At 38.3% G+C, this 16,835-nt stretch overlaps 2 protein-coding genes across 4 annotated transcripts; both read right to left on the reverse strand.

Moving 5' to 3' along the window:
• Positions 1 to 618: 618 nt before the first annotated feature.
• LOC139848870 (xyloglucan O-acetyltransferase 3-like) lies at positions 619 to 10,052 on the reverse strand. Its single transcript, XM_071838555.1, has 4 exons — positions 9,929 to 10,052; positions 9,166 to 9,254; positions 8,033 to 8,344; positions 619 to 1,374 (listed from the first exon to the last, which is right to left on the reverse strand). The coding sequence occupies exons 1-4, from the start codon at positions 10,050 to 10,052 to the stop codon at positions 619 to 621; spliced, it is 1,281 nt and encodes a 426-aa protein (XP_071694656.1).
• On the reverse strand, positions 9,719 to 16,623 carry LOC139850599 (uncharacterized). 3 transcript variants are annotated; one of them, XM_071840157.1, is made up of 4 exons: positions 16,001 to 16,623; positions 14,838 to 15,212; positions 11,239 to 14,764; positions 9,719 to 10,039 (listed from the first exon to the last, which is right to left on the reverse strand). In XM_071840157.1, exons 1-3 carry the CDS (start codon positions 16,100 to 16,102, stop codon positions 11,261 to 11,263), a joined length of 3,981 nt encoding a protein of 1,326 aa, XP_071696258.1. In that variant the 5' UTR covers positions 16,103 to 16,623; the 3' UTR covers positions 9,719 to 10,039; positions 11,239 to 11,260. The 3 variants fall into 3 exon arrangements, with proteins under 3 accessions (XP_071696258.1, XP_071696257.1, XP_071696256.1); XM_071840156.1 differs by having other exon boundaries at positions 11,239 to 14,749; positions 15,971 to 16,623; XM_071840155.1 differs by having other exon boundaries at positions 15,971 to 16,623.
• Positions 16,624 to 16,835: the final 212 nt, after the last annotated feature.

The raw sequence follows: 16,835 nt of genomic DNA on the forward strand, positions 1-16,835 counted from the left end.
AAGATCTTTTTTCTAATTGGTTTATTGAGTATACACGTATAACTACTATCACATTTTGTTTCACGAGTATTTTGCTCATTTTCACATTTTAAATCTCTCAAATTATAAATTTATAGCTCAACTTGCCAAACGATATAATTAGTTATTTACGATTTCAAAACATGATAGATAATCATGTTCAAACACCTTGTTAACGAGCTGTCATAATATTACTGTGCAGTTGGAGAGAGAGACAAACGTCGTATTAAATTTAAAAATTTTGAACAAAATGAAAAGAAGCCATTAAACAGAATCAGAGGGCACCTAAAAGTACAAAAGGATTTACATTCAGAGTAAAAGCTTTTCAACATTCAAAACTATTACAACCAAAATGATAATCAAACAATGTAGCGAGAGTGTTAATATTCATAGATTATATCAAGTTCTAGTACAAGTTTTTACTCTATAATTTGTAAGAAGACTTTTAATAAAACAAATTAGTTGAGGATACCATGTTTACGTAAAATGTACCAAATCAAGTACTAATTCCAAACATTAATTGGGCCTTAAACATATATAAATCTGGTGCTGTTTATCCCTTTTCAATATTAACTATACCCAAATCCAAAATGGACATAGTTAGTGAGATAAATGGGCCAATAAGAAATCATTCCAAACATCAATTGGGCCAGGTAAGCACCAATGAACACAGTCATTATACCCCTTCATCCATTTATTACCCCAAAAGCTTCCTGGATGCCCATCTGCTCTCATTACCATAACCTTTGTTATATCCAACACCTTAAAGTGTTTATTCTTACCCAAACTCTCTGTTTTGACCCATTCAATCTCTTCATTTTGCATATCACTTATTTCCTTATAAAACTCACTTGATTCAACTTCAAATTCTTTCAATGGCTTTCTTCTATTGCAGTTCCCTCCATTGTTCCATGTCCCATTCTCAAAATGTGACGGTGAAAATGTCCTTAAAAACGTAGTTAAACGCTTGCAATTTTTGCATTCGTTTATGTACTTTAGAGCCCCACGAAATGACATTTTCATGGCAAATGTGACGTTAAATTTGGTGATATTGGGATTGGAGCAATACACGCAACCAATCATGTTGTTGTCTTGGTATAGATGAAGTTCACGAAAGAACCAATGGCCGTCTGAGATGATGGCGTAGTCTAGGGTTGGGAGTTTTGTAGTCCATTTTGGGTCGGGTTTGTCAAGATGAAGGTTGTAAATATTCGAGTGAGACCCGTTAATTATAAGTTCGTCTGCAGTTACAAGGTACTCGGACCAAAGTGTTAGTAAAGTGAAGTCATGCTTTGGGAAATGCCATGTTTGGAACTTTTCTTTTGAGTTCTTTTCGACGTCGATTGGGACTTCCTCCTGCGACGAAATTATGTAAAAGTCAATGTTATGATACTTTAAGATGAAACAGTTTTGACTCATATTATGTATAAATGAGTTAATTTTATGTTTGATAATTTTAACTTGTAACGGATCATGAAGATTTCCAGCCTACAATCTAGAAGCCCACCTTCTAGATATTCAAAGTAGGCAACCTTGACAACTCATATGGAGGTAGCAAAGTTGATGACGATGACGGCCGCCAACTTCCGCCAACCTTCTTCGTTCACACCATTCACCGCCATAGAATTTTTACTATAAATAGAGGTGCAAACCTCAGTTGTAAATCATCCAAAAAATCACTCAGAGAAGTGTAATCACAACCTAGAGAATGTGTGTGAGTTTGAGAGTTTTTTTGTAAGAGTTTTGTAATACTCTGTAAATCTATTCTTGTGAGTAATAGAGTTGTTTTTCTCTCAAATTTATATCTCCCAACGTCCAGGCGATCCCCTCTTCCTAACAAGTGGTATCAAGAGCTTGGTTAGAGACGTTGATTGAGTTTTTGGGTCTTCTGAAGTTTTCTCAAAATTCAATTTTGAGTGTACCATTGGATTCGTCTCGTCGAACCGAGTCCAACGCAAAAAACGGCGACTTAAACGGAGTTATAACGAGCCCAGAAAACGCGGTCAAAGTTTGGTCAACTCGCCGGAATCTCGCCGGAGAAGACGACCGGTGCCGGAATTTTCGCCGGAGAAGACGATCACTGTAGCAATTCACTGTAGCAACAAACTACACGCTGTGGAAACCTCGGATGGAAGATCTCCTCAGCTGTAAGGATTTGTTCGATCCTAGTGAATTGAAGGGTATAAACCCTGATTCTGCCAAAGAGAAAGAGTGGAAGAAATCAAACCGAAAAACTATTGGTCAGATCCGTCAATGGATTGATCATAGTGTCTTCCACCATGTTGCACAAGAGACAGACGCATATGTCCTCTGGAAAAAGTTGGAGGACATGTACCAGGCCAAGACTGCTCGGAATAAAGCCCTGCTGATGAGGCGTTTAGTCAACATGAAGCTCAAAAGTGAAACTTCAGTTGCCGAGCATACCAGTGAGTTTCAGAACTTGATCAACCAGTTATCGTCTGTAGAGATGCCGCTTGGCGATGAAGTTCAGGCGCTACTGCTACTTAGTTCCCTTCCCGATAGTTGGGAAACGCTGGTAGTAACACTCAGCAACTCAGCACCGAATGGCAAACTTACCATGTCAATGGTCAAGGATGCCCTATTCAGTGAAGAGGCAAGGAGAAAGGACATGGGCACAGATCAGACCCATGCCTTTGTCACAGAGAATCGGGGGAGACAGCGAATGAGTAGCAAAAATAAATGGAGAGGTAGAAGTAAGAGCAGGGGCAGGTCAGCTGATGGCAGAAAACCAACATATAAATGTCATCATTGTGGATTAGAGGGACATATGAAGAAGAACTGCTATAGATTAAAAGAGGAACAAGGTCAAAGCAGTTCACAGCCGAAGAATAAGGGAGGAGAAACATTAGTTGCTATCACAGGTGATGTAGCTTATTGTTCAACCCATGATGAGACATGCCTTCACGTCTCACGAGAAGACACAGAATGGGTGGTAGATACTGCAGCTTCCTACCACGTGACTCCATACAAGGAATACTTCACAACATACAAAGCTGGAGACTTTGGAGCTGTGAAGATGGGAAATTCCAGTTCCGCTGAGATTGTCGGAATTGGTGATGTCAAGATAAACACAAGTTCCGGGAGCACAATCACTTTGAAGGATGTCCGCCATGTGCCAGATCTTCGGCTGGATTTACTTTCCGGAGTAGCTCTCGATAAACAGGGCTATGATAGTCATTTCAGTAGAGGCACATGGAAATTGTCAAGAGGAGCTATGATATTCGCTCGGGGACACATTTATGGCACACTTTACAAGACTCATGTGAAGATCTGCACAGACAGTATTAATGTTGCAGAAAAGGAGGCTTCACAAAATTTATGGCACCAGAGACTCGGTCACATGAGTGAGAAAGAGTTGTCTACCCTAATAAAGAAGAAGCTTATCAATGTAGACAAGGATGCTGCGCTAGATCCTTGCAATCATTGTCTGTTTGGTAAGCAGCATAGAGTCTCGTTTAATTCCTCTTCAACGAAAAAATCAGAGTTACTCAGTCTGGTACACTATGATGTTTGCGGTCCCTTGGAGGTTGAATCAATTGGCGGCAATCGATACTTTCTGACGTTTATCGATGATACTTCTCGAAAGGTGTGGGTATATTTCTTACGGACGAAGGACCAGGTGTTCGATTACTTCAAACAGTTCCATGTCATGGTAGAACGTGAGACAGGAAAGAAGTTAAAGTGTCTTCGATCCGACAACGGCGGTGAATACTCTTCCAGGCAGTTCGATGCCTATTGCAGATCAAATGGCATCCGACATGAGAAGACGGTCCCACGTACCCCTCAACATAATGGTATAGCAGAAAGAATGAACCGAACAATCATGGAACGTGTTCGGAGCATGCTCAGTATGGCTAAGCTGCCAAAGCCATTCTGGGGAGAAGCAGTCAGAGCCGCTTGTTATTTGATCAACCGATCTCCATCAGTACCACTGAATTTTGAAGTTCCGGAGAAACTTTGGTCTGAAAAGGATCCATCATACTCTCACTTAAGAGTATTTGGATGTTTGGCGTACGCACATGTATCCAAGGAGCTCAGGCAGAAGCTGGATGCAAGGACCACTCCATGCATATTCATAGGCTATGGAGATGAAGAATTTGGATACAGATTATGGGATCCAAAGGAGAAAAAGGTGATCAAAAGTAGGGACGTGGTGTTCCATGAAAGCCAGACAATAGAAGATATTGAAAAGCCCACAATATCTCAGAAGTCAAATGTTGCTGCTCAGGTGCCAGAGGCAACAACGGAATCATTCATGAGAAATGAATTTTCAGTGCAAGAAGAAATGCCAGAAGTAGAAGATAATGAGGAAAATGACGGTGCTGAGCAGGGGGAGCCACAACCCCATCTGCCAGACGTTCCAGCACCATCACAAGGTCAAGATGATGGTGGATCTCCTCAGAATGTTCCAGAAGTTCGTAGATCTGAACGAGGTCGGATTCCATCGAGTAGATATCCAGAATTCGAGTACCTTCTACTTACTGAAGATGGAGAACCGGAGAGTTTTCATGAAGCAGTAACTCATAAGGATAAAGAAAAATGGTTGCTCGCAATGCAGGATGAGATGGATTCTCTGCAGAAAAATCAAACTTATGAGATTGTAGAACTTCCACGCGGGAAGAAGGCACTGAAAAATAAATGGGTGTTCAAGCTGAAAATGGATGGTAGTGGAAAAGTGGTGAAATACAAAGCACGACTTGTAGTCAAAGGATTCCAACAGAAGAAAGGGATTGATTTTGACGAGATATTTTCACCAGTAGTCAAGATGACTTCAATTAGAGTCATACTTGGATTGGTCGCAAGTATGAACTTGGAGCTTGAACAGATGGATGTAAAGACAGTTTTTCTTCATGGAGATTTACATGAAGAAATTTACATGGAGCAGCCAGAAGGTTTTGAGGTTTCAGGAGATAACCTCGTATGCAAGCTGAAGAAAAGTTTGTACGGTTTGAAGCAGGCACCTAGGCAGTGGTACAAGAAGTTTGACTCGTGCATGGTGAGTCACGGGTACAAGAAAACTGCAGCAGATGAGTGTGTCTACATTCAGAAGTTTTCTGAAGGAGATTTCGTTGCTCTTCTACTTTATGTAGACGATATTTTGATCGTAGGGAAAGACGTAACGAAGATCAACCAGCTGAAGAAGGAACTCTCTAAGTCTTTTGACATGAAAGACTTAGGACAGGCTCAACAGATTTTGGGAATGCAAATAACCCGAGACAGGAAGAATAAAAGGTTATGGCTATCTCAAGAGAAGTATATTGAACGAGTGCTTTCACATTTCAATATGAACAATGCCAAACCTGTTAGCATTCCATTAGCCAACCATTTCAAGTTAAGCAAGAGTTCTTGTCCCTCATCCAAGGAAGAGATCGGGGAGATGTCTTCAGTACCATATTCTTCAGCAGTTGGAAGTTTGATGTATGCGATGGTGTGTACAAGGCCCGATATTGCTCATGCAGTGGGAACGGTGAGTCGTTTTCTCTCGAACCCCGGGAAAGAGCATTGGGATGCAGTAAAATGGATTCTCAGATATCTTAAAGGTACAAAGAATCTATGTCTTTGTTACGGGGGAGCTGATCCAATCTTGGAAGGCTATACAGATGCGGATATGGCCGGAGATCCTGATAGTAGGAAATCTACTTCAGGATTCATTTACACTTTTGCAGGGGGAGCTGTTTCATGGCAGTCAAGACTACAGAGGTGTGTTGCATTATCCACAACTGAAGCAGAGTATATTGCTGCCGCAGAAGCTGGAAAAGAAATGTTGTGGTTAAAGCATTATCTTCAAGATTTTGGAATCAAGCAAAAGGAGTACAAGGTATATTGTGACAGTCAAAGTGCTATAGATTTGAGCAAGAACTCCATGTACCATTCTCGTATAAAACATATTGATATTCGCTATCATTGGATACGCGAGGTAATTGATCGACAACTGTTGAGACTAGTGAAGATCCATACAAAGGAGAATCCTGCGGATATGTTAACAAAGGTGGTGACTCGAGAGAAGTTGGAGTTATGCAGAGACATAACTAGAATGTTTGTGGATTCGGCTGGAGGGGGAGAATTGAAGATTTCCAGCCTACAATCTAGAAGCCCACCTTCTAGATATTCAAAGTAGGCAACCTTGACAACTCATATGGAGGTAGCAAAGTTGATGACGATGACGGCCGCCAACTTCCGCCAACCTTCTTCGTTCACACCATTCACCGCCATAGAATTTTTACTATAAATAGAGGTGCAAACCTCAGTTGTAAATCATCCAAAAAATCACTCAGAGAAGTGTAATCACAACCTAGAGAGTGTGTGTGAGTTTGAGAGTTTTTTTGTAAGAGTTTTGTAATACTCTGTAAATCTATTCTTGTGAGTAATAGAGTTGTTTTTCTCTCAAATTTATATCTCCCAACGTCCAGGCGATCCCCTCTTCCTAACAGATCAAACATATATTAAGTGTTTCGATTTCATTTTTGGCTTTGAAATCAGAATTTGGTTTTGGTGTGGTTTTACTCACAAAAATTTTAAAACCGAATAGAATAAACCGAGCAAATTGAAACCGAACCAATGAACACTTACATTATGTATAACTGTATGTAATTCTCAAATTCTGTGTCACATATATTGACGTGTAGAGTTTTGAAAAAATTCACACTTCGCAGGAAAATTGCTATTCGATTTTCGGCATAACGTGTGACATCTTGGAGATAAAGTTCTTTCTTCGTATATATTCATTCGGTTTTAAAAATTATCATTTATAGAAGTCTAATTTTAATTTAAGAAATTGAATGTAAACAGTTGTGATGGAGTATTACTTGTTTTGTTAAGATTGTATTTGAGTACTCATTTGCTAAAAATGTATTGCCAGACAATAATCTCTAATTTTGCACGAAATTTATTTATTAATTGTTGGTTATGTTTTAATCCTTTTAAAGCTTTCTTCCTTAAAACACTTGGTAATTATCCGTGTTTTCACAGTACAAGACAGCATCGCGAATTATTATCTTTAATATTTAGGAGTTATTTTATTACTCCGTATTAAAAACCAATGCTAAATCATATGTTTATTAATAATACTATCAAAAACATTTGTTAGCATATAATATATATATATATATATATATATATATATATATATATATATATATATATAGTGGTAGGATCAAGAGGGAAGTAACCATTCGGGGGGAAGCGGGGGGAAACAAAAACTTTTTTTTTTTCGTTTTTTGAAAAAACTTTGTTCACGAACATTATAGATGAGATGAAAATATGAACATTTAGTAGAGACACTTTGTGGTAAATGTTTTTATTTTGGCGGGAAAACGCTCGAAGAATTAATATATAACAATTATCGTGTTTTTCGAGCGTATGTTGAGGTTTTAGCTATTGGGGTTTAGATATTAGGGTTTAGATATTAGGGTTTATAGGGTTTAGATATTAGGGTTTAGAAATTTAGGGTTTAGGGTTTAGATTTAGGGTTTAGATTTAGGATTTAGATTGAGTTTTTAACACGAACGGTTTAGGGTTTAGGGTTTGGTGTTTTGGGTTTATGGAATAAACCCAAAACACCAAACCCTAAACTCTAAATCGGGCTAAATTTTACTTCACAAAACATGGAAGAAAAAAAAAACGTTCATATTCTTCACGAACAATATTATCTTGAATGTTATTTTAGTGGATCGTTTTCCCGCCTAAATAATAACATTCATCACGAAGTGTCTCTTCTAAATGTTCATATTTTCGTGTGATCTTGATGCCGGAAAAAAAAAATTGCAAAAAAAACGAAAAAAAAAATAATTTGCTTCCCCCCTTTCCCCCGATTGGTTATTTCCCCATTGATCCTGCCCATATACATACATACATACATATATATATATATATATATATATATATATATATATATATATATATATATATATATATATATATATATATATATATATATATATATATATATATATATATTTCAAAGCTAGATGTTCAAATGAAATAGATGAATCACCTTAGACAAGAGGCATAACAAAGAATCAGCATGATTTTTTGAAACCGAATCACCGATGAATCCCATTGTCTTCCCTCTAACAATCTTAAAAAACATCCTAGGATCAAACCTAGGAAGATCGCACCCGTTCGGTTTCCATCTCCAATGCAAGAACTCGTTGTCCATTCTACCGTTCTTAAAACAATTCTTCGAGTCCGGAATTGTTGTACAACTTCCATTTGTATATGCTAACAACGACTCTTTATCCGGTTCTTTTGTCCATTTGCCATCGAACAACCGACACTCCTCTGTTACACTATCTAGAAAACAAACCTACATTACTAAACAGCATGATATGAAGTAAGAGTTAACAAAGTTAGAAATTATTGGATTGTACAAAATTACCCTTGGTTGAGTTGAGGAAGGCTTGATGTAGTTTGGTTGTAAGTGTGTTTGAAGAGTAGAAGATGATGAGTGTGATGATTATAGAGACGGCAAAAGAAGACCACAACAAGTTGAATTTAGCATGTGCAAGAAAGGTATTCATGTTTTGGAATAACGTATATGAAGGCTTATGAAAGGATTAATAAATGTAAAGATCAAATCAACAAAATGTGTACGCAATCAAATAATAATCTGTTTATATATTGATTGAGGTTTGCCGTTTGCTTATACGATTTTGAATTGCAAATGCATATCAATCTAATTTTGAACAATGTGAGTTGGACATATTACCGATTTGTTTCCAAAATGAGTTGGATGACAAAAATCGGTTGCTGTAACAGAGTGATTTTGTATCTACATGTAGTTACTAATTGAAACGAAAAAGGTAACGGGTTTCAAGAAAACAGAATGATTTTGTGTTTTATTTTTTATTTTTTAAATTTCCTGCTTATTGGTCGGGGGTTCACTCGGAAGCAATTTCTCTATCCGCCGAATAAAGATAGGGATGACATTCTCTACTTTTGAGAGTATTTTCACCCTGGGTGGATAAATGACTTGTCTTTATTCTTGGATAGGAGAAAGATTATCTACATCTCACATCCCCATACACCACTCATGTATGTAGTATTGGATTTTGTTGTACTAGTTGGGTACGCATAGATATTTTACGACTAGGATTTGAACATACGACTAATTAGTAGACAACCGACCGCTCGAGCTACTGAGGAACAACGAACATAAGGAAGCCGACTCTCGTTCAACGAACTTAAGGAAGCAGACACTCGTTCTGTGGACCAACCTATGACCAAACAAAAAGGAGTTCAACACCCTCACATACACCATGATACGGTCAAAGTGTTCCAAGTAATCAAACCACAATAATGCAATCTCGGCTTAGCAAAACTTTTCAGACGCTACGTATAGTCAAAACTCAGAAAGAAAAAAATCTACTGAATGATACAAGTTAAAAAAAAAAAAAAAAACAATGAAATACATATAAATCCACCAGGTCATAAGAAATTGTCTGAAGGTGTGTAAGCAAGCCACAAAAAGCAGCATAAGATCATTCGCTTCTGCCATTATCTAGCCATAAAAAAAGTGTCCATTGGAGTAGGTCTAGCCATTATAACTGACCCCTAATAATCTTATCTAACGGTCGACACTTTTTTTCCATTGGCTTAACCATGAATGTGATGTTCATACGGATAGCCTATGTTAAACGTTAATACTGCTGGACGAATATGGGAGAATGATGACTTTACATGAAACAACCAAAAAAGTAATTATAATTAATATTTAGTAGGAGTAATAAACTAAACCCAGAAGAACTGGCACTCTACATATATCTGTTGAAACCAATTCAATGGTTTGTGTTTCGGGTGGGCAAATGAGATTTGTAACAAGTTATACATCACAACGGCCACACACTCTGTTCGTACTCTATTTCAACCAACAACGCTATATATGCATTACATTCCACCAGAGGCAAACAACAAGACAGGCCCCATTTTTTCAGCAAAACCCCATCAAACGCAACACGCACTTCGGTGAGTAAACACTGAATGGGATTCCCCAACTGATTACCTGCACAAGCCATAGTAAACCCATGAACAAAAACTAAAAAATCAACCGAAAATCAACATTAGAAAGCGGAAATTTCACATTAGAAACCCAAATAATCAAAACATGTGGCAAAGCGTGCGGTGTCTAACAGGTCAAAAAGACTTGGGTCAAATGGTTTATACTTGATAAAGGGCTGACCTGAAATAGTTTGTCCACAATACTTTTATAATATATATAATAAATATATAACAAGTGTTGTAAGAATAGCCAGTTACTTATATATTGTTATTTCAATAATATGCTAAGATTCATTAGAACACTCGGTGCCCCTCGTCCATCTTCGCAGGCGCCCCAAACCGACGACGGGATCGACCGTCGGTCGACACCGGGCCAGCATCGATATCGCTGTCGGTTACCGAAGTCGAGCCACAGACGGTGGGCTTTTTGACCGTTGAACCGTTTATATTTGAATATACATCCGTTGGAATCAAATTCTATCTTTATTCTTCTTGTTATCTTTACCTAAATTTTTTTTTTTTTTTTTTTTTTTCCAGGTTGGAAGATTGCTGCTGGTGACTCTAGATGGAGGAGGAGGAGATAGGTTTTATATTTTGATATAAATTTTGCTTTTTTTTTTTTTTTTTGCAGGTTGGAAGATTGCTGCTGGTGACTCTAGATGAAGGAGGAGGAGATAAGGTTTTATAGAAAATGTGCCTATTTTGCTTTTTCATTTGGGCTAACCAAATTTGTTTTGGGCTAAACAATTTTTAATTTAATGTTTTCATTATAAATCATTTACATAATTAATTATTAACGAAAAGTTTTAAAATATTTATTAATGAAAAGTTTTTTATTTTTCACAATTAATTAAAAAAACATTAATTAATAATAGCAAGGTATTAAAAAATAAGAATAAAATATAAAATATGAAAATGGACAGTGAAATGGACAATGTGGACACCTCCACCCATGTCACGGAAAGTCAATTTCGAAGTCCATTTTCGACCTTGAAATGGACACTGAAAAATGGACACGGACAACTTGTGCTCTTATTATTAGATTAGATGATAGATGATTTCAACCTTTTTATTATGCATTACAAATTCCCCGTATTAGCTAAATTTCTGATTTTACCCAATTGCCTGTCAGTGAAAATATACAACCCGCATCGACCCATTCATAACTGGACAACAATAATGAGATTTAGAAAGAAGACTAACCGGGCATCATATGACACCTTCCCTATTGCCATGATGGGTGTTTATAACTAAGCCTATCTCCATCCCAACCGCCATCGGGCTCTTTCCTCTTCGATATTCCACTACTTGCTGATGTCATTTGTTGTTGAAACATCTTTAGCTGCTCGTCAGCCAGGGATTGGGACCCACCAATAGGTATCGGTCTGAATCCAGAAGGCAACTTATTATCATTTGTACCTGCATTTAGATCTAAACCATGACTTGGCCACTTTCTACCATCAGGTCCCACATTACTAGAACCACCAGGAAGACTCATGAAGTACGGCCTATAAGGCATCGACACTGCACCATTTGGTCCCACGAGCTGCGGCGTCTGTGAGGGTGGTAAAGTAGGGAAACAAAGAGGCCCGCCAGGTAATGAAGTGTCCACATAAGCAGTCGAAACTGAAGAAAACGTATTCGAAACGGAAGGCATCGAAAAATTGGTTTCAAAAGGAAACGATGAATATTGAAAAGGTACCGCGGGTGAAGATGATAAAACGGGACCCCTAAATATTTCAGGATTGTGTGACGATGTACTGGCGGTCACCGGAGTGAACATTCTTTGAGAAGGGCCCGGTAGAACCGAGGGGATTGTGATTGCTGGATACGTATTGTTTGGTGGGTACCACGTTGAAAAGTTCACCATATCCATATTACTATTCATTCTGACATTAGGAATATTCGACATAAACGGCATACTGTTTTTCGAAAAGGATACCGATTCACCACCGATTTCTTCCATGCCAGGTCCATTGTTCAAGTCGAAGTCCATGGAAGAATTTGGCCGCCCAGATAAAAGCGGTATAGAAGGTCTACTGCTGCTGATGTCAGCATCCTCGCATGCATTTAGATCAAGATTCAGTCTCCCAGTGTGGCCCACAGCCTCGAAACGCGTCGATGGTGTAATGTTTTGAACAGTATCCTCGACAACACCAACGTTCAAATCGAAGTCTAGAAGAGGACGAGCCTGTTTACTGGTACAACTATCAGGAACAGGAACAGAAACAGGAACATCTGATTTTCGTGGTTCTGCTGGACGAAATGCACTGGTGGCAGCAGACCCTTTCCAACCAATTTCCGTTTTGCCTCTTAAAAGATTTTCTGAAGGGTAAAATGGTCCTTTTGCAGCAGAAGCTACAGTAATTAAACCAGACCGGTTCCCCATAACAGGTGAATTATAAGAAGGGAAGGTGCTCGGGGAGAGAATAGGGGACCTTTCGACCTCACCCTGTGTCCCATCATCATTTGGAAAAACTTCATTCAGATCGAAGTCTAACTTCACAGACACTTCCACCTCTGCTATATTAGGCTTTTCAGTTGACCTTACTTCTTGACTAGCAACAGCAGGGGCTTTTTCGTCTTTTTCAATTTTCACGTGGGAATGTTCATTACAACGCTGTAAAACAGATGTGCTAGAATCCATAGTTAGTCTCTCATTCAGTTTTTCACCGTGGGTCCCTGTCTTTTTGTCAGTATCTTCAGACTTTGGTGCTATATCAACATTATTACTATGCGAAGTGGTAGCCAAATTGCTGCTGTTTAATCGCTTGTTCACCATTTTCTTCTCATCCTCATGCATATCTGAAGAAGATGACCATGAACCTGACTCATCTTTATTTTGTGACTCAACTTTTTCCCTTATAGAACCTGCATCAGATTGAACCACATCATTTTTGTCAGCGTTTTCTAAACCACTTGTATCTTCCTTCAAAGGTTTTGCATCTGGTGCCATAATATCAGACACTGTATTATCCTCATCAGTCTTCACATTATCTTCGTCTTGAGTTATTTGCCTCAACTTTGCAACATTCACAGAGCAAGAATCTTCAGGTAAAGGCGAGTTACTTTCAGGGGAGCATACAGGTGACACATCAGATCTCGACATTTCACCAGCTGCCACGCTGGCAAGAAGATTCATTCCAACATCATCACATACTGGTGGAGATACACTAGCTTCAGAAAATTTAACACAACTTTCAACTAAGGCATTAATGGAGCTATAAGAAGCCTCATTAAACTTTCCTGTTTTGGAGGACCCGCTGCCTGCTTCAGTCAATCTCTCTTCATGACCACCATTCGTAACATCATGTTGTTCTTCACTATGCCCACCCAATCCATCTTTCCCTTGGGATAAACCCGTGTTTCCTTGTAAAGATTCACTTTTTTCAAGCACCTTTTGATTGGGCTTCTCTGAAGATACTTGAACAGAACCCTTGACAGGTATAGCTGATGAGTCTTCAGGGGACCCCACACTAACGGTTCGTGCAGGACTTCGACCAGTGTTTGGCAGTCTCACTATAAGTCTCGGGCTGTTTCCATTATCTAAAAGGGGCAAATCAGATGTTTTCTCGGACGCATGTCTGATTGGTGTTTGGCAACCAACTTTTACAACTTCTTTCTGAGCTACAGGAACCGTAGACGCATGGAAACCATTGGTTGAATTCTTGTTATGATCACTAGAACAAGATTGACTATTATTTGGAGACTGACTTGAACTGCAACTCCTTCCATCTTTAGTTGCAGACGAAGGAGACAACTTTGTAGAGACAGGAGATGTTGGTGACTTGGCAACCGGTTCACCCGAGTTATTATTAACCTTTGACTGTTGGGATTTTAAAGGCTGTGAAGTAGAACTTTTGGGACCCACCTCAATACGTCTACTACCAATAGGAGAACCTTCAGGCGCCATTGACTTGTTTGGCCACGAACCGCCACCTCGGGTTGACCCAGATTTTGTTTCAAGAACATTCATTTCAGCTTCAACACGCCTTTTCCACGTGCTAACTAAACTTCTGGCTTTGTTTTGTATTTCGGAGTTTTTATGGCTGCGTAAATGATTAACCGATTTCCCAACGTTACACGTCTGTAAAGCATGAAGATTTACAGGTAACTTGTCAAGTGCACGAAGTAAGGAAAAAAGAAATTCCTCAACAGATTTATCGTTTACTTTAGAAATACCATCACCGAGCTTCCCTTTATGAATCTCCTGAAGCCATTCATCTAAAACTGCTAAGCCCCTCAACTGAACAAACCGACTTAAACAGTCAAACCTGTCAGTAACCGAAATAACATCCACAAGCATTGCTTTTGAAGCCAGGTCAAGTTTCTTTTCAACAGTATTGGGTCGCATGAGTTGTATCAGTTTTTCAACTGCTCCAAGATCTACCAACCCTCCTTTATCAGTGATTTTGGCAATCTCAGTCTTGATCGTGTATTCTGACCTGCGTTGACCCGAGTCAGCATCTTCTACTTTAGATAAACGTTCACGTTTGACAGAGTCTGAATTGTGAACACCATGTTCTCTCTTTTTACTCTTTGCATGTGATGAAATAGATGAGGAACTATTCTGTACATTATCTGAACTAGGTTTCGATTGTGGGGTCCCATTTGGACCATTCATAGGTTTTGGAGAGCGGCCTCCAGGATGCGATGTTCCATACATTTCTATTTGAGTCTTATCTAATAGCTGGTTTACTTCTTCTTGTCGTTCCTGTGTCAAATACGACTAAATATCTAATCAAGATAGTTTTCAACACAAAAAGATGATATAAAGAGACAAATTGAAATATGATACTCACGTTAATATAGTCTTTATCAGTTAACCACCATAAACACTCGCCTTCAATATCATACACACGTCTGCACACAAATGAGAATAACCCTGAAGGAAGTTCAACACCTTTACGAAAGAATGTGACTTTACACGGATGGAGTAACGATGCAGCAGGTATCTCATCCTCGTGAAACGAGTAAAAGATCTCGTTAGGTGCTGCGTTAAGCAAAGCACCTTCTTTAAGCTTTACGTCTGCAGGCCGATACAGCCAATTCACACTCAGACTTGGACTACTACTTTCTTTTCCTGCTATTAACTTACGGATTCTTCCAACAAAAGGGAGAGAACTGTTAAGTGGCTTAAACAGAGCACAGTCACCTACATTAACCTTTCGACCATCCTGCAAGTGATGAAACCGGGTTAAACCACAGAAAATTATCTACAAGAATAAGAAAACTGAGATAACTTGCAAGCACTAGAACAAACAAAAACCAACAATAAAGTATTTCATGTAAGGCCAGCAGTAAAATTTCAAAAAGCAACTATATTTAAGCTTAGACAATATATGGCTTCAAGGATGCTAATAAAATCAGCTAAGAAAAATAAGCTGACTTCATATATATAAACAAGCACAGGCAGCAACAAAACAACCTGGTTAGGCCGTGTAGTAAGACGATGTATGGATAACCTGAATAAGAAAAACCTCATCACGCCATTCATACAAGTAAAAAAACATTGTCCATGAAACATGAGGTGACTACTCATTCTTACTCCTAGGGGTAGCAAACTCGTTAATCAAAATCATAATAAACCACTGTAACAAGTACTATCAACAATAAGTGACCACCATGAAGTCCCTCGTGATAACATTAAATGATTTACACAATTTTTAACTCACCAATAGTAACAACAAATCCAAACACAAACTACATGCTAGGTATTGACTTAGGCAGTGAGCTTCAGTCAATCAATCAATAGATACTATAACCTAATTGATATTGATGCATATAAGTAACATAGTTGCACCTAAAAACTGAGAATTTAAATTCAAACAGATATAGATAGATACTCTAATCAAAGATTATTACAAATACACATACAATTTCATATATATACATACATATATATACACACCAGTGAATAAATTTATATATATACTTTGGAAAAAGAGTTAGTATCAATGAATACGAATGAATTTTCAGAAGCAGCTACAGACGACTTGGAGGAAGATGGGACCAGCCACATGTGCCACCGGTTGAACCGCAGCTCACCTTCCAACCGCCCATACATAATAAGTTTGATAAAAACTTCCGCCCAATTCCATCATCATAATCACTTTTCTTATCAATTAAATCATTTTTTACGTACTGCGCAACTAAAATCATATATTACTTCCGTCAATTTTGCGATCCCCTTTTTTTCAATTCAATCACAAACCCTAGGTTGTTGAATAGATCGATCATGTGATATATAAAGCAACGAATCAGCTTCAGGATCGGAAATAAAACAACGAAATGATGATGATTTGTGAAATTAGATGATCGAGAAGTGATTTAGTAGAGGTGTGGATTTGAATTAGGGTTTTTTTTCATAGGGGGGTGATTTGGTAGAGGGGGGATTTGGGAAATTGAATAGATCTGTGTGTTGTGTGTTATGTGTGAGAGTGAATTAACCGGATTAGTGAACCGGAAGATTTGTTGGCCGGATTAGTGAACCGGTGGAGAATTAACGGGAGAGAGAATTGGATGTGCGAGCAATAAAAGGGAAAGGTGATAATCGAGAGAGAAAATGATGCTATGCAAAACGGCGTCACGAGGTGAAACTGTTGACCATTGCCAAGCTATTTTTTTATTTTACTTTTCTAATTATCAAACGAGAATAATTAATTTCATAAATGTATAGATACGTAAAATTATTAATTTATTAATAAAAATATATAAATGAATGTTTTTTTAAAAGGCAAAATATAATAATAACTACATAAGGATGTGCACTAAGCCAGGGTAGAAGAGATAAAACATGA

Source organism: Rutidosis leptorrhynchoides, chromosome 5 (assembly GCF_046630445.1).
Source record: "Rutidosis leptorrhynchoides isolate AG116_Rl617_1_P2 chromosome 5, CSIRO_AGI_Rlap_v1, whole genome shotgun sequence".
In the NCBI taxonomy this organism is placed as follows: Eukaryota; Viridiplantae; Streptophyta; class Magnoliopsida; order Asterales; family Asteraceae; genus Rutidosis; species Rutidosis leptorrhynchoides.